The sequence below is a fragment of the Nansenia antarctica genome (genome assembly GCF_963989245.1).
Source record: "Nansenia antarctica genome assembly, chromosome: 3".
Taxonomy (NCBI): Eukaryota; Metazoa; Chordata; class Actinopteri; order Argentiniformes; family Microstomatidae; genus Nansenia; species Nansenia antarctica.
Genome location: NC_137688.1, coordinates 72,041,522 through 72,064,284, shown reverse-complemented (window position 1 = coordinate 72,064,284; position 22,763 = coordinate 72,041,522). Strand labels below are relative to the sequence as shown.

Below are 22,763 nucleotides of genomic sequence, written 5' to 3'. Positions count from 1 at the left end.
CACACACACACACACACACACACACACACACACACACACACACACACAGAATGATACTGTACGTTGTCAAACACCACAAATTAAACACAATCTGAAAATGAGATAGAAAAGGCTGTTATTATGAGATGAGGGGGGAGGGGGAGTAGAAAGTGGGGGAGAGATCAGGATGAGGGGAGGAGGACGAAAGGAGGGGGAGGAGAGGAGAGGGGGAGGAGAGGAGAGGAGAGGGGGAGGAGAGGAGGGGGAGGAGAGGAGAGGAGAGGGGGAGGAGAGGAGGGGGAGGAGAGGAGAGGGGGATGAGAGGAGAGGGGGATGAGGGCGTCAGAGGAAAGGAAAGTGGAGACAGACAGACGACACAGAGGGAAGGGAGGAGCTTCCTGTCTTTGTGTCCTTCCTCCACACACCCACACACACACACACACACACACACACACACACACACACACACACACACACACACACACACACTCACACACACACACTCACACACACACACTCACACACACACACACACACACTCACACACACACACTCACACTCACACACACACACTCACACTCACACTCAAGGCAAGCTTATTTCACATTTATTTCACATTGTATACAACAGGGGCAATTCAAAGTGCTTTACATACAGCATATATGTAGAAAAGAAATAGATATTAACATTTAACAACATAATAAGACAATGAATAAAAAGATATAGATACAAGTGTTATTACTGCAACTGTATTCAAGCTATGTATTTTATTTGTTCAATGCAATTACAGAGATTGTCGATGGGACTATAGTCGTTCAGTGAGAGGGCTATGTAGATTTGAGTGTCGTCCGCGTAGTTGTGGGAGGCAATGTTGTTCTTTTTTATGATGTGTCCCAATGGAAGCATGTAGAGATTGAATAGAAGGGGGCCAAGGATTGACCCTTGGGGAACCACACATGTCATTTTAATTTGGTCAGACACAAAGTTGCCAATGGAGACATAGTAGCTTCTGTCCTGTAGGTAGGATCTAAACCAGTTCAGGGCAGTGCCTGAAAGTCCTACCCAGGTTTTTAGTCTATCTATTAGAATGTCGTGGTCTACAGTGTCGAAGGCAGCGCTAAGATCTAGTAGTACCAAAACTGAGACTCAGAAGTCTGTGTTTACACTAGGGATGCACGATATGCATTTTTTCCAACCGATACCGATACCGATGTTTACCCGCTTCTCGTGGCCGATAACCGATATGAGAACAGATATAATTTCATAGTTGATAACCTGTAGTTCATGCACACCTGAAGGTAAGAAAGGCTATGTAGTGAGCTAAGATTGATGATTTAATATTCCATAGTGATCTCACCAAATCTAACTTACATCACTATTGTTAACACAACAAAGAGAACACTTCTGACTCTTCAAATGTTCATTTATTAAAAAACAAGGAAATACATTTCAACATTGTTGAAAATCCCATCACACTCGCAAGTCAAGCCAAACTATTGCAATGCATGGATTGGGTGAGTAATCCCCACTGCTACCTAGTTAACTATAGCACTACTTTAATTTGTTACCTAGTTAACTATAACACTACTTTACATTGTTACCTAGTTAACTATAACACTACTTTACATTGTTACCTAGTTAACTATGACATTACTTTACATTGTTAGCAGGCTCACAAAACAAGCTGTGTTAGTTGACTAGCGATGTGTCATTCATTTTCAACAACGCTTAGCTCGCGCTTTTATTTTGAAATCGCGAAAACGAAAACAGAAGTCAATGTCGGAATGAGCCTCTCCTTGTTGTTCAGAGAACAGATGCCAAACTACCGACATGTTTGCTGTAATAATATAATTTGTTAAAAAAAAGCCATCAGTCAATAGCTCGTCTCATTCACAGAACAGCATGGGTTGCCTGCACTGTTTGATTGCGTATTTTAGAGCAGACTACAGAGATGGTGAACATTAGCACTAGCTAACATTGGCTATCTATTTACCTTAGCTTACCGTTAATTGACTGCATGGCTGTACGCAGGCGCAGCATCATGAGCGCGACAACCGTAACCGGAAATATTTCCGGCTTCATATTATCAGCTCTGTATCGGCAAAATTTTTATAAAAACGATAAATCTTTAATAACATTAATTTCCCAATATCGGGCCGATAATATCGTGCATCCCTAGTTTACACAAATGTCATTAAGGAACTTAATAAGGGCCGTTTCAGTGCTATGGAGGGGGCAAAAGCCTGATTGAAAATCATCTAAGAGATCATTTAGGGTCAAATAATTGCTAGTCGTGGTTCATATTAACTTGTGATAGACTGAACTCCCTGGCAGCAGGATCTCCTCCCCCCCCCCCCATCCACAGCACTCAAGAACTAATCCTCCACCACCCCAAGCTGGGTAATGCCCCCCCCCCCCACACACACACACACACACTCACACACCCACCCCCCCCCACACACACACATACGCTACTGTAAGTGTGTGTACACAAACAAACAAGAAGATCCCCAACCCCGCGGCATAAACATAAACATGACCTCACACCCTGTCCTGAGTGTGTGTGTGTGTGTGTGTGTGCGTGTGTGTTACCCCAGCAGCAGGGAACAGCGTCGCCTGTCAATCACACATCATATAGATCCTCACCTGCTCATAAAGTCCTGTCCCTACGCGTTCTATATGTGCTGCCATCAGACCTGCAACCACATGTGTGTGTGTGTGTGTGTGTGTGTGTGTGTGTTAGCAAGGAATTGCTCTATATCTGCTATTATCGGTAGCAGCTCAATATGGAGCACATCCTCTGTGTTAATATTGTATGTGTACGATGGTTGCTGTACAGTCACAAACGTAACTGAATGACTCCCAATGAACTAACTGCACTGTTAGTGTTTATGTCCATAATGCACTTTGTATTTATGTGGACATAAATAAAGCATTTAAAATGTGTGTGGGGGGGTGGGGGGGGCTTGGAGCAGACATCAGAGGGGGAGGGGACTTGTTCATTTGTGTTTCTGGATCGGATTCTGGATTCAGCTCGCTAGGCTAAAGTATAATCTGCTGTACCATGCAGCCCTGCACAGCTGGAGAACACCACGCAGAGAGGACTGACCTCCTTACACACCACACACACCACACACACCACACACACCAGACACACCAGACACACCACACACACCACACACACCAGACACACCACACACACCAGACACACCAGACACACCACACACACCACACACACCACACACACCACACACACCACACACACCACACACACCAGACACACCACACACACCACACACACCACACACACCACACACACACCACACACACCACACACACCAGACACACCACACACACCACACACACCACACACACCACACACACCAGACACACCAGACACACCACACACACCAGACACACCACACACGCCACACACGCCACACACACCACACACACCAGACACACCACACACACCACACACACCACACACACACCACACACACACCACACACACCACACACACCAGACACACCACACACACCACACACACCACACACACCACACACACCAGACACACCACACACACCAGACACACCACACACGCCAGACACACCAGACACACCAGACACACCAGTCACACCAGACACACCAGACACACCAGACACACCAGACACACCAGACACACCAGTCACACCAGACACACCAGACACACCAGACACACCACACACACCACACACACCACACACACCACACACACCACACACACCACACACACCAGACACTCCACACACACCACACACACCACACACACCACACACACCACACACACCAGACACACCAGACACACCAGACACACCACACACACCACACACGCCACACACGCCACACACACCACACACACCACACACACCACACACACCACACACACCACACACACCACACACACCACACACACCACACACACCACACACACCACACACACCACACACACCACACACACCAGACACACCAGACACACCAGACACACCAGACACACCAAACAGACCAGCTCTCAGATAGATTTGCAGCCAAGCTTCCTTTTGGTTGTTTGATGCTCTGTTTCGAAGTCGAGAGTGTCATTCTATTCTATTATTATTATTATATTGTTATTAGTGTGCTTGCTGTAAGCACAGCTGGTTGGATGCTAAACTGCATTGCGTTGTATAGTACTTGTACTCTGTGATGACAAAGTTGAATCTAATCTAGGCCCTATATGTTGTTGCTCATATTAATATTATTCTTATAGCCAACATTTGCAGCGGCTACTTGTCCCACAGTTTTGGCCATAGGTAGACATGAGAGGTGTCATAACATCACTAGGTACTAGACATGAGAGGTGTCATAGCATCACTAGGTAGACATGATAGGTGTCATAGCATCACTAGTAGACATGAGAGGTGTCATAGCATCACTAGTAGACATGAGAGGTGTCATAGCATCACTAGGTAGACATGAGAGGTGTCATAGCCTCACTAGTAGACATGAGAGGTGTCATAGCATCACTAGGTAGACATGAGAGGTGTCATAGCATCACTAGGTAGACATGAGAGGTGTCATAGCATCACTAGTAGACATGAGAGGTGTCAACATCGCTAGTAGACATGAGAGATGTCATAGCATCACAAATCCTTGAGAGTTTGTGAATTTGAGAAAAAAAAAGGTCTTAAAAGTTTTTGAAAATAGACATGGGTCATTGAAAGTGCTTGAATTCCCCTCTTTCTCTCTCTCTCTCCCTAAAAAATAGTAAATAAGTCTCTGTATTGCTTAACTTGACACATATTTCACAATATATTGTTTTGCTGTGCTGTGGTAGAGAAGGCAAGAGACCATCTAGTGTTCACACATTCAAGCCTCTCTTTTTAATTGTCGTCTGTGAGCGGATAGTTCCTATTATATAAACTCTCATCTACATCTGTCTCAAACTATGCCGTGTTGGGTCCTTGAATTTGAGGGAATTGAGTCTTGAAAGTCCTTGAAATGAAAGGTGCTTGAATGTGATGTTTCAGAAGGTGTGGGAACCCTGTACAGGAGTGAATGGTGGAACTCTCAGATCCTAGAGTGTGCTACTTCTCTTTTTCAGCTTTTTCACACATTTTATAAACCACCGCCAAGACTACAATTTGAAGTCGACATACACACATTTGACATCAAAATGTTCAGCTCTTCACACTGTCACTCAACATCTGAACATCTAAGCCCGAACATTAATAGTTTTTACCTGAGGGCCGTCTGTTTGAGGGCTAGCAAAACACAAAACGCCTTAGCTTACAGCAGTTGCTATGGCAACCCCCAACTGTCACAATTTTAAAAATGCTGTTTAATCATTAGGACTGATACAGGTGGGACACAGACCTGGAGCAGGGGGGCCCACACACACACACACACCCAACACACGCACACACACACACACCCGAACCCCACAACTCGGCCCCTGGGTGAGCTAGAGACACGCGGTCTTCGCTGGGGGGTGCAGGGGGGAGGGCCCAGGTGCAGGGGGGGGGGCCCAGGTGCAGGAGGGGGGGGCCCAGGTGCAGGGGTGGCCCCAGGTGCAGAAGGGGGGCCCAGGTGCCACTGACCTGCCCCCTACTGGCTGTGAGGGGCAAGCACACTTCACCATTTCCACAAAAATGTTCCTAACAGTTACCCTAACTGTTCTGATCTAACCCTAACCTGTCTAGTTATATGATATTGTTATTATATTATTATTGTACTGTGGTTCCAGAGGTGCTGATGGTGTGTGTGTGTGTGTGTGTGTGTGTGTGTGTGTGTGTGTGTGTGTGTGTGTGTGTGTGTGTGTGTGTGTGTGTGTGTGTGTGTGTGTGTGTAGGAGGAGGAGGAGGACCCAGACAGGGGGCAGCCGTGTACGCGCTGTGGGGACCAGTGCCCCGGCTTCCTCATGCACGGCTGGAGGTAGGAACCTTCAAATGAAACTTTATTCATACAGCACAGTTAACACAACCAAACTTTATTCATACAGCAACATAACACAACCAAACTTTATTTATACAGCACACTTAACACAACCAAACTTTATTCATACAGCACAGTTAACACAACCAAACTTTATTCATACAGCACAGTTAACACTACCAAACGTTATTCATACAGCACAGTTAACATTAACAATGCTCTTTACAGGAATATGAATATGAACTATTAAAAGACCAGGAGACAGACAAGATGTGGTGTGTGTCTGTGATCGGAAATGTCCAAACTTCCTTGGAGTGTCACTGTGTGTGTGTGTGTGTGTGTGTGTGTGTGTGTGTGTGTGTGTGTGTCTGTGTCTGTGTCTGTGTCTGTGTCTGTGTCTGTGTCTGTGTCTGTGTCTGTGTCTGTGTCTGTGTCTGTGTCTGTGTGTGTGTGTGTGTGTGTGTGTGTGTGTGTGTGCGTGCGTGCGTGCGTGCGTCCGTGCGTGCTTGCAATGTGTGTGTAGCATGTCAGAGTGGACGTGTCTTAAACAACAGATTAGCTTTGACCTGTGTTGACATATCAACAACTAACACACACACACACACACACGCTACACACACTACACACACACACACACAGATGTTCTCACCCTGGTCAGACAGATCAGCGGTTGGCGTGACAAGGATGGCGTGACAAGGGCTCAGGGGCCGAGCCCCCCCGGGGGGCTAATGATGATGATGATGGGGGGGGGGGGGTAATCCACACACACACACACACACACAGACACAGAGACACACACACACTCTGACACACAGACACACACACACACAGAGACACGCACACACTCTAAAACACAGACACACACAGACAGAGGCACACAGACGCGGACACGCACACTCACACACACACTCACTCACACACACTCACACTCAAACACACACACTCACACACACACACTCACACTTAAGCCCAATTTATGCTTCTGCGTAAAATCGACGGCGTAGGCTACGGCGTAAATTGACGCGCACCTCTCCAAAAATGTAACTACGCGGCAGTGCCTACGCAACCGTAAGCACTGTGATTGGTCCGCTTGGTAGCACATGATTCCGACATGATTCCGACTCTCGTAGCCCAAAATGCGGAAGCCATGACAGAAATGTCATTTACTTTTTCTGTAATTACTTATTAATAAAGATTTGAAAAATTATGATAACCATCGTATTATCTTAGTTTAATGTCATTTCAATGCACCATAGAACTTTTATTTACAACAAGCATAACAACAACAAAATCGCTATTATTACTTTGAGTACACCGTTCCAACGGAGCTCCCTATGGAAGCGTCAAGCACAGCCTTCCTATAAGGAGCCGATTCACATTTACGAGATGTACAATCCTGTTTATTTAGAAATAAAGGATTAGTTTCAGGGAGCCCCATGGCTGTTCAATGATATTTATGATAGACATATTCAATGTAAAGTTATCTATAAGAACTGTGATTGGTCCGCTTGGTAGCGTCACATTCCGACTCTCTCGTAAATGCGGAAGTCATGACAGAAATGTCATTTACTTTTTCTGTAATTGCTTATTAATAAAGATTTGAAAAATGATGATAACCATCTTATTATCTTAGTTTACTGTCATTTCAATGCATTATAGACATTTTCTTTACAACAAGCATAACAAAAATACGTTTTTTGATCGCTATTATGCCGCTATGAGTACACCGACCAACGCGGAGCCGTAAAGACCAACGCTGAACTATGAACCGGGAGAGCCCTTACCCAAGCTACGGCGTAGCCGCGCGTAAATTCGATGCAGAAGCATAAATTGGGCTTTACACTCAAACACACACACTCACACTCAAACACACACACAGACACACTCACTCACACACACTTATGCAGACACACACACACACACACACACAGCAGGGCTCAGAGATTACCATGGGACATGCAGTGTGCTTTTAAAGCATTTACTACTGTTAGGATTAATGTCAGGGCTGTGTGCGTGTGTGTGTGTGTGTGTGTGTGTGTGTGTGTGTGTGTGTGTGTGTGTGCGCAGACCAAGGCTTATATACATCTATGTACTTATATGTTTATGAGGCCAGTCCAGTGCATCAGTAATGTCCTGTGTGTCTCTCCATCTGAGGGATGGAGGTATTTAGGTACGTAAACAGGGAGGATTATAGATTTAAACAGTAAATGGACTGACTTATATAAATTACTTATATAAATGACTTATATAGATGACTTATAGAGACTGACTTATTCCAAAGCGCTTTACAACGGCCTCTCATTCACACATTCACACACCAATGGCGGCAAGCTGCCATGCAAGGCGCCGGCCGGCCCGCTCACTGGGAGCAGTTTGGGTTTGAGTGTCTTGCCCAAGGACACCTCGACATTAGGCCATGAGTTTGAACCACCGATCTGCTGACCTTGCGATCATTAGACGCCGGCTCTACCTCCTGAACCACAGCCTCTACCTCCACCAGCCTCTACCTCCACCAGCCTCTACCTCCCCCAGCCTACCCCTCCCTCCCCCAGCCTATCCCTCCCTCCCCCAGCCTCTACCTCCCCCAGCCTCTACCTCCCCCAGCCTCTACCTCCCCCAGCCTCTACCTCCACCAGCCTCTCCCTCCTGAGCCACAGCCTCTACCTCCACCAGCCTCTACCTCCCCCAGCCTCTACCTCCACCAGCCTCTACCTCCTGCGCCACAGCCTCTACCTCCACCAGCCTCTACCTCCCCCAGCCTCTACCTCCACCAGCCTCTACCTCCTGCGCCACAGCCTCTACCTCCACCAGCCTCTACCTCCTGCGCCACAGCCTCTACCTCCACCAGCCTCTACCTCCCCCAGCCTCTACCTCCACCAGCCTCTACCTCCTGCGCCACAGCCTCTACCTCCACCAGCCTCTACCTCCTGCGCCACAGCCTCTACCTCCACCAGCCTCTACCTCCACCAGCCTCTACCTCCACCAGCCTCTACCTCCACCAGCCTCTACCTCCTGCGCCACAGCCTCTACCTCCCCCAGCCTCTACCTCCACCAGCCTCTACCTCCTGCGCCACAGCCTCTACCTCCACCAGCCTCTACCTCCACCAGCCTCTACCTCCACCAGCCTCTACCTCCCCCAGCCTCTACCTCCTGCGCCACAGCTGTCCCAGGACATAACTGGTGCATTAGCGTGTTCTGATCAAACTAATGGAATCATGCTGGTCGTCACGGCAACCAGAGAGCATGGAATAGCTGAGCGCTGGACTGGAACAAACTGCACACGACGCCAGGGGAATTCCTGTGTGTGTGTGTGTGTGTGTGTGTTTGTGTGTGTGTGTGTGTGTGTCTGTGTGTGGGTGGTGTGTGTGTGTGTGTGTGTGTGTGTCTGTGGTGTGTGTGTGTTTAGTTTGCATTAGTTTGCAGATGTAGAGGTGTTAGCACGGTCAGTGTTAGCCTGTTAGCAGGGTCAGTCTTAGCAGTGTTAGCAGGGTCAGTGTTAGCCTGTTAGCAGGGTCAGTGTTAGCCTGTTAGCAGGGTCAGTGTTAGCCTGTTAGCAGGGTCCCCCCTCCTCCTTCCCTCCCTCCTCCCTCCCTCCCTCCCTCCCTCCCATTTCTCTCCCTACCTCTTTCCCTCTCTTTTTCTCAGACACACACACCGCACACACACACACACACACACACCACACACACACACACACACAACACACACACACACACAACACACACCCACACACATCCCCCCCCCAGGGCAGATGGTCCTGGTGCAGGGCCTCTGAGGTTGGGGGGTGGGGGAGGAGGGAGGGAGGGAAGGAGGGAGGGAGGGAGAGAAAAGGGGAGGGAGGGAGTGAGGGAGGGCAGAGGCCAGTACTCACCCTCTCATTAGCCCACAGAGCTGCTGCATTCTGGGACGCCATCCATCTGTTGGGTGGGACAGAGCACACACCACACACACACACACACACACACACACACACACACACACACACATCCAGAGGCGTGTCCTGGTATGCAGACATACGTTAGTAACCATGATATTACAAACACATGGGCTGGATTGCTGAAGTGAACTGAAGACACACACACACACTCACACACACTCACACCCCCCCCCCCCCCCCACACACACACACACACACTCACACACCCCCCCCACATACACACACACACACACACACACTCACACCCCCCCCCCACATACACACACACACTCACACCCCCCCCCACATACACACACACACACACACCCTCCACACTAGGGCTGGGCAAACGATCAAAATTTCTTTTTCGATAATCGCAAGAATTAACGATCAATTATCGATTAATTGATAAGCTTTTTTTTCATTATTATTATTATTTTTTTTTTTATAAAAACTAGGGCAGAAATAACAAGCATGTTTTCCTTGGGGAAAAAACTTTATTTGTGTTGCTATTGCACACATTCATTCATTCACATTCAAACTAGACACTACAGTCAGATAACAATCCTCTTAAACAAGGCAGTGAGTAGCCTAAATTGTTTAACTTAAAAACACATTTTACGTTATAAATAAAAATATAGAAAACAAGTAACTCACCATAGGAGCAGTAAAAAAACAGTTACTCACAAATAGGAGGATGACTGAAAACGTTAGTGTCCTTAAGAGCGTCCAGCTTAACTTAAATTTAAACTCCAGCGAGAGACTGTAGGCGGCAGGCCTACTGGTTCTTGTTCAGAAAGATGATCATGTTAACATGTTCAGGGGTGAGAGACGAACGCAATCTGGTGACACGTGGACAAACTAATTTCCATTATTATTATTATAAAAAAATAAAAAATATTATCGATCAAAATATTTTGTGATCGACCAAGATCCTTATCGATCAATTATCGATCGTCGATCATTGATGCCTACTCCACACACACACACTCACACACACTCACACACACACTCACACCCCCCCCCCACACACACACACTCACACCCTACACACACACACATTCACATCCTCCACACACACACACACACTCACACACCCCCCCCCCCCCACTCACACACACACTCACACACCCCCCACACACACACTCACACCCTCCACACACACACACACAGACTCACACCCCCCCACACACACACACACACACACACACACACACACACACTCACGCACCCCCCACACACACACACACATAGTGAGATGTCATGTTCATTTAGCTGAGGTGTTCCTATAGGCCTTCCTGCTGGGACGGGATTGACAGGTGGTCGTAGGGTGATTGACAGGTGGTCCTGAGTGATTGACAGGTGGTTGTAGGGTGATTGACAGGTGGTTGTGGGGTGATTGACAGGTGGTCGTAGGGTGATTGACAGGTGGTTGTGGGGTGATTGACAGGTGGTTGTGGGGTGATTGACAGGTGGTTGTGGGGTGATTGACAGGTGGTCCTGAGGTGATTGACAGGTGGTCGTAGGGTGATTGACAGGTGGTCGTAGGGGTGATTGACAGGTGGTCGTAGGGTGATTGACAGGTGGTCGTAGGGGTGATTGACAGGTGGTCGTAGGGGTGATTGACAGGTGGTCGTAGGGTGATTGACAGGTGGTCGTAGGGTGATTGACAGGTGGTCGTAGGGTGATTGACAGGTGGTCGTAGGGGTGATTGACAGGTGGTCGTAGGGTGATTGACAGGTGGTCGTAGGGGTGATTGACAGGTGGTCGTAGGGGTGATTGACAGGTGGTCGTAGGGTGATTGACAGGTGGTCGTAGGGGTGATTGACAGGTGGTCGTAGGGTGATTGACAGGTGGTCGTAGGGTGATTGACAGGTGGTCCTGAGGTGATTGACAGGTGGTCCTGAGGTGATTGACAGGTGGTCGTAGGGGTGATTGACAGGTGGTCGCAGGGTGATTGACAGGTGGTCGTAGGGTGATTGACAGGTGGTCGTAGGGTGATTGACAGGTGGTCGTAGGGGTGATTGACAGGTGGCCGCAGGGTGATTGACAGGTGGTCGCAGGGTGATTGACAGGTGGTCGTAGGGTGATTGACAGGTGGTCGTAGGGTGATTGACAGGTGGTCGTAGGGTGATTGACAGGTGGTCGCAGGGTGATTGACAGGTGGTCGTAGGGTGATTGACAGGTGGTCCTGAGGTGATTGACAGGTGGTCGTAGGGTGATTGACAGGTGGTCGTAGGGTGATTGACAGGTGGTCTTAGGGGTGATTGACAGGTGGTCGTAGGGTGATTGACAGGTGGTCGTAGGGTGATTGACAGGTGGTCGTAGGGTGATTGACAGGTGGTCGTAGGGTGATTGACAGGTGGTCGTAGGGTGATTGACAGGTGGTCGTAGGGTGTGGTAGGTGGTGTGTCGGTGTGTGAGAAAACAATTCACTCATATCTGTGATCATAATGATGTCACACCTTAATGACTCATCCATATCTGTGGTAGGGGTGAAAATGATGATGATGATGATGATGATGATGTGTTTCACCTTCATCTCCTAGTTTGTTGTTCAACATGTTAGGCTAAATGTCATCAATAATAATGTTACTACCGTGTGGTAGCCTGTCACACACACACACACACACACACACACACACACACACACACACACTCACCAAACATGTTATTAGGAGCACTATACTAACACTGGGTAGGACCTCCCTTTGCTCTCAAACTGACTCAATGTTTCATGGATGGATGGAAACATTCCTTTGAGATTCTGGTCCATGATGACATGATCGCATCACACAATTCCTGCTGATTTCTCAGGTGAACTTTCAAGCTGGGAATCTCCCGTTCTACCACATCCCAAAGGTGTTCTGTTGGATTCAGATCTGGTGACTGGGAAGGCCACTGAAGAACACTGAACTCACTGTCATGTTCATGAAACCAGTTTGAGACGACTTTTAGGGGCGGCTGTGTCTCAGGAAGTAGAACCGCCGTCTAATGATCACAAGGTTGGCAGATCGGCGGTTCGAGCCCCGGCTGGCCACATGTCGAAGTGTCCTTGGGCAAGACACTGAACCCCAAATTGCTCCCAGTGAGCGGGCCGGCGCCTTGCATGGTAGCTTGCCGCCATTGGTGTGTGAATGGGTGAATGAGAGGCCGTTGTAAAGCGCTTTGGATAAAGGCGCTCAGTAAGTCAGTCTGTTTACCATTTAGCTTTGTGACATTTCATTATCATGCTGGAAGCAGCCGTTAGAAGATGGTACACTGTGGCCATGAAGGGATGCAAACAGTCAGCAACACTATAATAGGCTGTGTCGGCTGTGGCGTTCTAGTGATGATGGATTGGTATTAACAGACCCAGTTGGGCCCAAGTGTGCCAAGAAAACATTCCCCACCGCGCCATCTGCACTACACACACACACACACACACACACTCACACTCACACACTCACTCACACCCACACACACACACACACACACACACACTACACACTCACACCCACACACACACTCACACTCACACACACACACACTCTCACACACACACACACACACACTTTGACTTTGATTTAATTAGATTTTTAATTCGATGTTTTGGGGGTTTCATCATGTCTGACGACAGTAGATGACGTTCTTAAGAGTGTATTATGTTGATGAATCTGGTGTGTGTGTGTGTGTGTGTGTGTGTGTGTGTGTATATAGTGTGTGTGTATCTGTGTATAGTGTGTGTGTATGGGAGAAGCAGATTAAAAGTCGATGCAGTTTATCCCCATGAAAGGATTGGCTGGTGTGTGTGTGTGTGTGTGTGTGTGTGTGTGTGTGTGTGTGTGTGTGTGTGTAGTGTGTGTGTGTGTGTGTAGTGTGTGTGTGTGTGTGTGTGTGTGTGTGTGTGTGTTGTGGCTCAAGGTCTGGCCAGAGAGCAAAGCTGCTTTGTGTGACACCCCCTCTAAACTCACACACACACACTATACACACTATACACACACACACACACTATACACACACACACACACACACTGATGCTGAGTCAACATAACAAGCCCAGGAGGGGGGGGGGGGTTGACCATGCTTACAGTCAGTGACCCATTTCCTGCTAGTTCAGTGGAGTGTTGCGTGTGTGTGTGTCTGCGTGTGTGTGTGTCTGTATCTATGTGTGTGTGTGTGTGTGTTTGTGTGTGTGTGTCTGTATCTATGCGAGTGTGTGTGTGTGTGTGGTCGTCCTCGTCCTCAGGGAACGTTGAGTCTCTGTGTAGAATGTCTGTGGCTGGTGGTTGACGTCGTCATGGCGATGGGCGGGTCTCCATGGCGATGGGCGTGTCTCCATGGCGATGGGCGTGGGCTGTGATTGGTGGAGGCTCATGGGACTGTTTCTATGATGTGGCCATGGCGTGGGTGTGTGTGTGTGTGTGTGTGTGTGTTGTGGCAAGGCAAGTTTATTTGTACTGTACAAGAGGAGCATAGTAAGAAAATAAAAATGACAATGAATAAAAGCAGATATAAGAAGTAAATAGATAAAACATTTAATAAGACAATAGTTAATGGATAAAAGACATTGATAGAATGTCTTCTAGAGCTTAAACTTCTCTGCCAGTACTGACCCCACCCCTGTGTGTCTGTGTCTCTGTGTGTGTGTGTGTGTGTGTGTGTGTGTGTGTGTGTGTGTGCAGGAAGATCTGCGTGCACTGTAAGTGTGTGCGTGAGGAGCACGCTGTGCGGGCGGTGCCGGGGCAGCTGGAGAGGATGATGATGAAGATGATGAAGGTGTCGGGGGTGCAGAGACACTCCATCTCTGACGACGACTCGGGCTGCGCCTCCGAGGAGTACGCGTGGGTCCCCCCGGGGCTGAAGCCTGAACAGGTCAGTAACCCCCTACCTCTACACCCCCCTAACCCTACCTCTACACCCCCCTAACCATACCTCTACACCCCCCTACCTCTACCTGGGTACCCCCCCCTAACCCTACCTCTACACCCCCCTAACCCTACCTCTACCTGGGTCCCCCCGGGGCTGAAGCCTGAACAGATCTGAACTCTATGACCTTTAACCCTGTGTCCTTCAGGTGTATGACCTTTGACCCTGTGTCCTTCAGGTGTGTGACCTTTAACCCCGTGTCCTTCAGGTTTGTGACCTTTAACCCTGCGTCCTCCAGGTGTGTGACCTTTGACCCTGTGTCCTGCAGGTGTACCAGTACTTCAGCTGCCTGCCGGAGGACCGGGTCCCGTACGTGAACAGCCCCGGGGAGCGACACCGCATCAAACAGCTGCTGCACCAGCTGCCTGCTCACGACAGCGAGGTGACCTGCCCTGGGTGTGGGGGGGGGGAGGGAGGGTGTGTGTGAGCGTGTGTGTAATAATAATAATAATAATTTATATAGCGCCTTTCAGGGTACCCAAGGTTGCTTTACAGAGATAGAGGGGAAATAAAACAGTCAGACAAACAAAAACAACAACTAAATTAGAGGTTGAAGGGTGGGGGGTGATGTGCTGCCAGGGCTTGGTGTGTGTGAGGACCCTGGCAGAGGAGTTCTGAACATGCTGGAGCCTGTCCAGGGGCTTTGCTGAGAACCCTGAACATACTGGAGGCTGTCCAGGGCTTTGCTGGGTACCTGAACATACTGGAGCCTGTCCAGGGCTTTGCTGGGTACCTAAACATACTGGAGCCTGTCCAGGGCTTTGCTGGGTACCTGAACATACTGGAGCCTGTCCAGGGCTTTGCTGGGTACCTGAACATACTGGAGCCTGTCCAGGGCTTTGCTGGGTACCTGAACATACTGGAGCCTGTCCAGGGCTTTGCTGGGTACCTAAACATACTGGAGCCTGTCCAGGGCTTTGCTGGGTACCTGAAAAGAACATCATTGCAGTAGTCCAGACGGTGACAAACGCACGAACCAGCAACAGACTCTGAGTGTGACGGCCGGAGTCTGGCAATGTTCCTTACGTGTGCGTGTGCGTGTGTGTGTGTGTGTGTGTGTGTGTGTGTGTGTGTTGCAGCCCCAGTACTGTAACTCTCTGGACGGGGAGGAGAAGAAGGAGCTGCGGCTGTTCAGCCAACAGAGGAAGAGAGAGAACCTGGGGAGGGGCAACGTACGCCTGTTCCCCGTCACCATGACTGGAGCCATCTGTCAGCAGGTAGGCGGGGGGGGGGGGGGAGGGCAGGGAGGGGAGGAGGGGGGGGTCAGAGGAAGACTTGGATGGGAGGTGGAGAGTACCTACAGGACAGAAGCTATTATGTCTCCATTGGCAACTTTGTTTCCGACCAAATTAAAATGATATGTGGGGTTCCCCAAGGGTCAATCCTTGGCCCCCTTCTATTCAAATAAAATTGCCTTGAATGAGGGGCGGGCCACGCAGATGGAGGCTTGAATGAAATACCTCAGATTATCTGTCAACTGTTTTCACTGTTCTACACTTATTTACACTATTTACTCTCCTCCCTCCCTCCACCCCCCCCTCCTTCCCTCCCTCCCCCCCCCCCCCCCCCTCCCCTCCCTCCCCCCCCCCCCCCTCTCCTCCCTCCCTCCCTCCCTCCCTCCCCCCCGTCAGTGTGGCAGCCAGATCTGCGGGGGGGACATGGCGGTGTTTGCAGGCCGGGCGGGCCACGGGACCTGCTGGCACCCCCAGTGCTTCCAATGCTCGTCCTGCTGCGAGCTGCTGGTGGACCTGATCTACTTCTACCAGGACGGGCAGATCTACTGCGGCCGCCACCACGCAGAGAGGATCAAACCCCGCTGCCAGGCCTGCGATGAGGTAGCCAGTACATTACCCTGTTACCATGGTGATGAGGTAGCCAGTACATGACCCTGTTACCATGGTGATGTAGCCAGTAGATGACCCTGTTACCATGGTGATGTAGCAGTACATGACCCTGTTACCATGGTGATGAGGTAGCCAGTACATGACCCTGTTACCATGGTGATGTAGCAGTACATGACCCTGTTACCATGGTGATGTAACAGTAGATAACCCTGTTACTATACTGTTACCATGGTGATGTAGCAGACAGTAGATAACTCTGTTACCATGGTGATGTAGCAGACAGTATGTAACAGCACAATACTAAAAAAGGAACCTTAAGTGTGTTTCTCTCTCTCGTTTCTCACGTCTCTCTGTGTGACTTCAGAGGTTAGTTGAAGTGGACTGTGAGTTGAGTCATTCACTTGGCTGACCCTTGTATTCTTACACCCATTCTCTCTCTCTCTCTCCCCCCCTCCCTACCTCCCCCCCTCCCTCCCTCCCCCTCCGTCTCACAGATCATCCTGGCAGACGAGTGTACGGAGGCGGAGGGCAGACACTGGCACATGAAGCACTTCTGCTGTTTTGAGTGTGAGGCGGCGCTGGGCGGCCAGCGCTACATCATGAGGGAGAGCCGCCCCTACTGCTGCAGCTGCTACGAGGCGCTGTACGCCGAGTACTGTGACACCTGTGGAGACCACATAGGTACACACACACACACACACACACACACACACACACACACACCTCTGTACGCTGAGTACTGTGATACCTGTGGAGACCACATAGGTACACACACACACACACACACACACACACACACACACACACACACACCTCTACGCTGAGTACTGTGACACCTGCGGGGAACACATAGGTACACACACACACACACACACACCTCTCTACACACACACACACCTCTCTACACGCACACACACACACACCTCTCTACACACACACACACACACACACACCTCTACGCAGAGTACTGTGACACCTGTGGGGAACACATAGGTACACACACACGCACAAACACATCACATCACATCACATAGGTACTGCACCCTGGAACACACACACACACACCTCTCTACAATGAGTACTGCGACACCCGATCAGTGGTTCGAGCCCCGGCTGGCCACATGTCGAAGTGTCCTTGGGCAAGACACTGAACCCCAGATTACTCCCAGTGAGCGGGTCGGTGCCTTGCATGGCAGCTTGCCGCCATTGGTGTGTGAATGTGTGTGAACGGGTGAATGAGAGACCGTTGTAAAGCGCTTTGGAATAAGGAGCTATATAAGTCAGTCTGTTTACCATTTACCTGGTTGTCGTGGTGATGTTACCTGGTTGTCATGGTAACGTGGTGCCCCCCCCCCCCCCAGGCATCGACCAGGGCCAGATGACGTACGAGGGGCAGCACTGGCACGCCGCCCCCACCTGCTTCTGCTGCGCCCGCTGCCTGCTGCCCCTACTGGGCCGCCCCTTCCTGCCCCGCGCCGGCCTCATCTTCTGCTCCCGGCCCTGCTCCCTGGGGGAGGACCCCGCCCTGGGCGACTCTGACAGCTGTGACTCCGCCCTGCAGGCCCCCCGCCCCGCCCCCCCTGTCCAGGAGAAGGGCCCCCCGCGCCCCCCACTGGAGGGAGCCCCGCCCCCCCTCCCTGACTGCCTCCACGCTGCAGTGGAGAGTAGAGGTGGGTAGGGGGGGGGGGGGGGGGGGGGGGTAATTGGGGTTTATTGGCATGCAATCAACTTGTCAGTCAGGGACCTATCGCTAAGCCACGCCCCCTTTGAAAACTCGGACAAACAAACAACGCTTCACTGACAGTGACTGACTGACCGACCGTGACTGAATGACATTCAATGACTTACAATGGCGGGAGTTGGCAAATTTCTGATTTCTGATTTACCACAGCAAGTAATAGACATGTGTTTTTTAAAGATGACAAGAATATTTAGTCTAGAAGCTTTTCACCATCAGATATTAGCGAGTTGTTTGTCAGTTTTCTGCCTGTAGTGACTTTTGCTGTGATATGATTGGACAATTTCTAGTTTGGGGCGTGGCTTAGCGATAGGTCCATTGTTGGAATTTGGTATTTTTTGCTTTAGGTTTTAACGCTCTGTCGTTCGTTCGTTTCGTCTGCAGGCGTCCTCTGCTCGGCTCCGGTAGTAGCCCCGCCCCTCAACGGTCACCCCCACTCCCGAGGCTCCTATTCGCCACTGCCTCACCTCACCGTAGCCAATGGCTGGGGAGCGCCTTGGCCCGGCGACCAATCACACCACAGCCCCGGGGACTGCAGCAGCACCAAGCATCCAATCAGCAGCCTGGAGTTCCTGGTAGAGGAAGAGTGCTCCAACAGCCACTCAGGCCACGCCCACACGACCACGCTGACCTCCAGAGGAACCTCCACCGCAAAGGATTGTGGGGCGTGGGTGGAGAGGAGTAGTCAGGTTAAGAAAGGTAAGGGAGATGAGGGAGTCGGGCTTCAAAGCGATCGCATCCAATTAACTGTTTCCCTGTGAGAGGTTTGATGTGGTGTGTCGGAGGTGAAAGGTGAAAGGTCACAGTTCAGCGTGACTCCGTACTGCTGCCAGCCATATTTCTGTCTCTCTTCAACGCAGATTCCGTTTTCTAACTTATCTGTTAGCAGCTAGCTTAACATTCCAGCTAACTATCTAAGACAGCTAGCTATCTAACTCATCAACTCTCTAAGCATCTCTGATTTTCCCGCTGTTTTTTAACTGTGATCTGATTGGTCCATCCTCTCCCCTCAGCGCCCCCGGTCACACCCCCCCAGCGGACCTCGTCCCTCCCCAGGCCAGCGACCCCCCGCCCCCCCAGCCCCGCTGACCCCTCCCCTCCCCAACCCACCTTCCCCCCTCCGCTCCCCGCCAAGTCACGTGATCTCACGGCCAGCCTCGGCCAACCAGAGCCCTCCCCCCCTCCTCCCCCCACCCCTGACCCCGCCCCCCCACAGTTGGCCCGCAGCGGGACGGCCAGGGTCAGCTTCCGCGAGCCAATCAGCTGCAGCTACTCTGTGGACGAGGACGAGGATGACCTGGAGGAGGAGGAAGAGGAGGATGAGGAGGGAGGAGAGGGAGAGGAGGAGCAGGCGGAGGAGGAGGAGGTGGAGGGAGGGTTTGGGAGGAGGTTACGTCTGCAGAAAGGGATTCCTCCTCAGATGGACCTGCTGGGTAGGTCGAAGGTCATAGGTCATGTGACACAGTCTGGTGGAAAGGGGAACAAGTCAGCAGCCGATTTAATGTTCAGACTTTTATTAATACATTTCAGCTAGTCAACTAACACAGCTTGTTTAGTGAGTCTGCTAACAATGTAAAGTAGTGTTCTAGTTAACTAGTTAACAATGTAAAGTAGTGTTCTAGTTAACTAGGTAACAATGTAAAGTAGCGTTGTAGTTAACGAGGTAACAATGTAAAGTAGTGTTGTAGTTAACTAGGTAACAATGTAAAGTAGTGTTCTAGTTAACTAGGTAACAATGTAAAGTAGTGTTCTAGTTCACTAGGTAACAATGTAAAGTAGTGTTCTAGTTAACTAGGTAACAATGTAAAGTAGTGTTCTAGTTAACTAGGTAACAATGTAAAGTAGTGTTCTAGTTAACTAGGTAACAATGTAAAGTAGTGTTGTAGTTAACTAGGTAACAATGTAAAGTAGTGTTCTAGTTAACTAGGTAACAATGTAAAGTAGTGTTCTAGTTAACTAGGTAACAATGTAAAGTAGTGTTCTAGTTAACTAGGTAACAGTGGGGATTACTCACCAAATCCATTGTGTTGCAGTGTTTTGGCTTGACTAGCGAGTTTGTGTTGTGATTCTGAACGTTGAAATGTAGTTCCGTGTTTCAAAAGAAAAGTCTGAACATTTTGATGTTTCCCCTTTCACCAGACCAGTGTCACAATTATGTTTCTTTTTCTGAAAAGTATTGAATGTTGTTTTAAAAACAGTCACTGATCTCCTCTCTCTCTCTCTTCTCTGTGTCTTCTCTCTCTCCTCTCTCTCTCTCTCTCTCTCTCCACTCGCTCTCTCTCTTCTCTCTCTTCTCTGTGTCATGTGACAGACGGGTCGTACCACCAGAGAGGTCTGAGGCGGGGGTGGACGCGTGGCCGCGCCTCCTCAGACTCCCCGCTGCACCTCCCCCGGCCCCCCCGCCGAGACCGCCCCCACCTGGACGCCCTGGAGTGGCGGGGGGGGGGCAGGGGGAGGGAGAGGGGCTCCCTGGCCTCCCCGGACGGCCCCCCCCTCTCCCTCCACCCCCACCCCCACCACCCCCACCCCCAGGACAGACACGAGGACTCCTGCTCCACCTGCACCTCCTCCTCCGACTCGGAGGAGGAGGGCTTCTTCCTGGGCCAGCCCATCCCCCTGCCCCCCCAGCTACGACGGTCCCAGGCCGAGGCGGGGGAGGAGAGGAGGGAGGGAGTGGAGGAGAGGAGGGAGGGAGGGGCGGAGAGGAGGAGGGAGGGGGGGGAGGCAGGGAAGGAGGGAGGAGGAGGGAAGGAGTGGGGTTTGAGGAACAGCCTGCGGAGGAGGAGGAGGACCAACAGCCTCGGGGCCAACGACAAAGACAAGAACTGTGCCATCTCCTAGCCCCTGGCAACGGCCCCCGGCAACAGCCCCTGGCAACCAGAGAGGCAGTCGAGAGGGAGAAACTCTGAGAAACTCTGTTAAAGGACTAGTGATGGTTAACAGACTCTGTTGTTGATGAACATTAAACCTATTAAATCCTAATCCTGCATCACCTCTGTCGGCCAGAGGGGGCGCTCTGTCTCTCCTCTGATTGGTCCTGACACGTTATCAGCTTCAACACGTTCTCTGAGGTTCCTCCTTTCAGATGGGTCCACAGCGCCCCCTGATGGCGCTTATCCAACCCTGCAGGGAACTCCTGTTACGACCAGGGAGCAGCAGAATGACCTGAGAACAGCAGAATGACCTGAGAACAGCAGAGAAGAACATTTCAACATGTGTGTGTGTGTGTGTGTGTGTGTATTGGGCACTTTTTTTTGCACAGTAGAATGGAAGCTACACGCTTTAGCTTTAAAATGTGACTGTGTGTGTCTCTGTCTACTGTGTGTCTACTGTGTGACTGTGTGTGTCTCTGTGTCTACTGTGTGTGTCTCCACTGTGTGACTGTGTGTGTGTGTGTGTGTGTGTGTCTATTGTGTGACTGTGTGTGTCTACTTTGTGACTGTGTGTGTCTCCTATGTGTGTGTCTACTGTGTGACTGTGTGTGTGTCTACTGTGTGTGTGTGTGTGTGTGTGTGTGTGTGTGTGTGTGTGTGTGTGTGTGTGTGTGTGTGTGTGTGTGTGTGTGTGTGTGTGTGTGTGTGTGTTACCGCAGCGTCACTTTTCCACCCAGACTGAGGAGCCGAACATTGGGAGAGATTTCCCATCATGCATTGTGAGGTCCAGGTGCCTCCTGGTTCTGAGCTGGTGGAGAGGACAGGGGAGGCTGGTGGAGGCCCAGATCAGAGGACAGGGAGGCTGGTGGAGGCCCAGATCAGAGGACAGGGAGGCTGGTGGAGGTCCAGATCAGAGGACAGGGGAGGCTGGTAGAGGCCCAGATCAGAGGACAGGGAGGCTGGTAGAGGCCCAGATCAGAGGACAGGGGAGGCTGGTGGAGGCGCAGATCAGAGGACAGGGGAGGCTGGTGGAGGCCCAGATCAGAGGACAGGGAGGCTGGTGGAGGCCCAGATCAGAGGACAGGGAGGCTGGTGGAGGCCCAGATCAGAGGACAGGGAGGCTGGTGGAGGCCCAGATCAGAGGACAGGGAGGCTGGTAGAGGCCCAGATCATAATCCATTCCATGCATTACTATGGGCCTGTCCTCCGATGTCTGCCTCCCCCAGCCTCCTCTGCTCCTGTAGCATTGGTTATTGAGGGTGAAACCTCCAGCATTCTTACCCCTGTGTGTGTGTGTGTGTGTGTGTGTGTGTGTGTGTGTGTGTGTGTGTGTATCCTGTATGTTGATGTCAGGATTGGAGGTCTCTGTAGAAGCTTCCAGAGAGACAGGCGTGTGTCTGGCGCTAGGTAAACACCTCCTCAGCCTCCACACACCAGGGCAGGCTGGCAGCTCTCACTGAACATCACATCAAAACATGTCACCGCCCACGCAGTGTGATTCTGTGTGTGTGTGTGTGTGTGTGTGTGTGTGTGTGTGTGTGTGTGTGTGTAGGGTG

General features: G+C 50.5%; 1 protein-coding gene across 1 annotated transcript in view; it reads left to right on the top strand.

The window, feature by feature from the left end:
* prickle3 (prickle homolog 3) overlaps positions 1 to 21,331 on the top strand; it is a gene marked incomplete at its 5' end in the record, with an annotated part of 28,724 nt that extends 7,393 nt beyond the window's left edge. Inside the window, 10 exons of the mRNA XM_080527528.1 lie at positions 5,846 to 5,928; positions 14,509 to 14,698; positions 15,021 to 15,134; positions 15,832 to 15,969; positions 16,384 to 16,587; positions 17,091 to 17,277; positions 17,958 to 18,266; positions 18,719 to 19,033; positions 19,348 to 19,767; positions 20,646 to 21,331. Coding sequence (XP_080383654.1) covers positions 5,846 to 5,928; positions 14,509 to 14,698; positions 15,021 to 15,134; positions 15,832 to 15,969; positions 16,384 to 16,587; positions 17,091 to 17,277; positions 17,958 to 18,266; positions 18,719 to 19,033; positions 19,348 to 19,767; positions 20,646 to 21,175 — 2,490 coding nt within the window. The 3' untranslated portion in view covers positions 21,176 to 21,331. The remainder of the gene's footprint in view (positions 1 to 5,845; positions 5,929 to 14,508; positions 14,699 to 15,020; positions 15,135 to 15,831; positions 15,970 to 16,383; positions 16,588 to 17,090; positions 17,278 to 17,957; positions 18,267 to 18,718; positions 19,034 to 19,347; positions 19,768 to 20,645) is intronic.
* Positions 21,332 to 22,763: the final 1,432 nt, after the last annotated feature.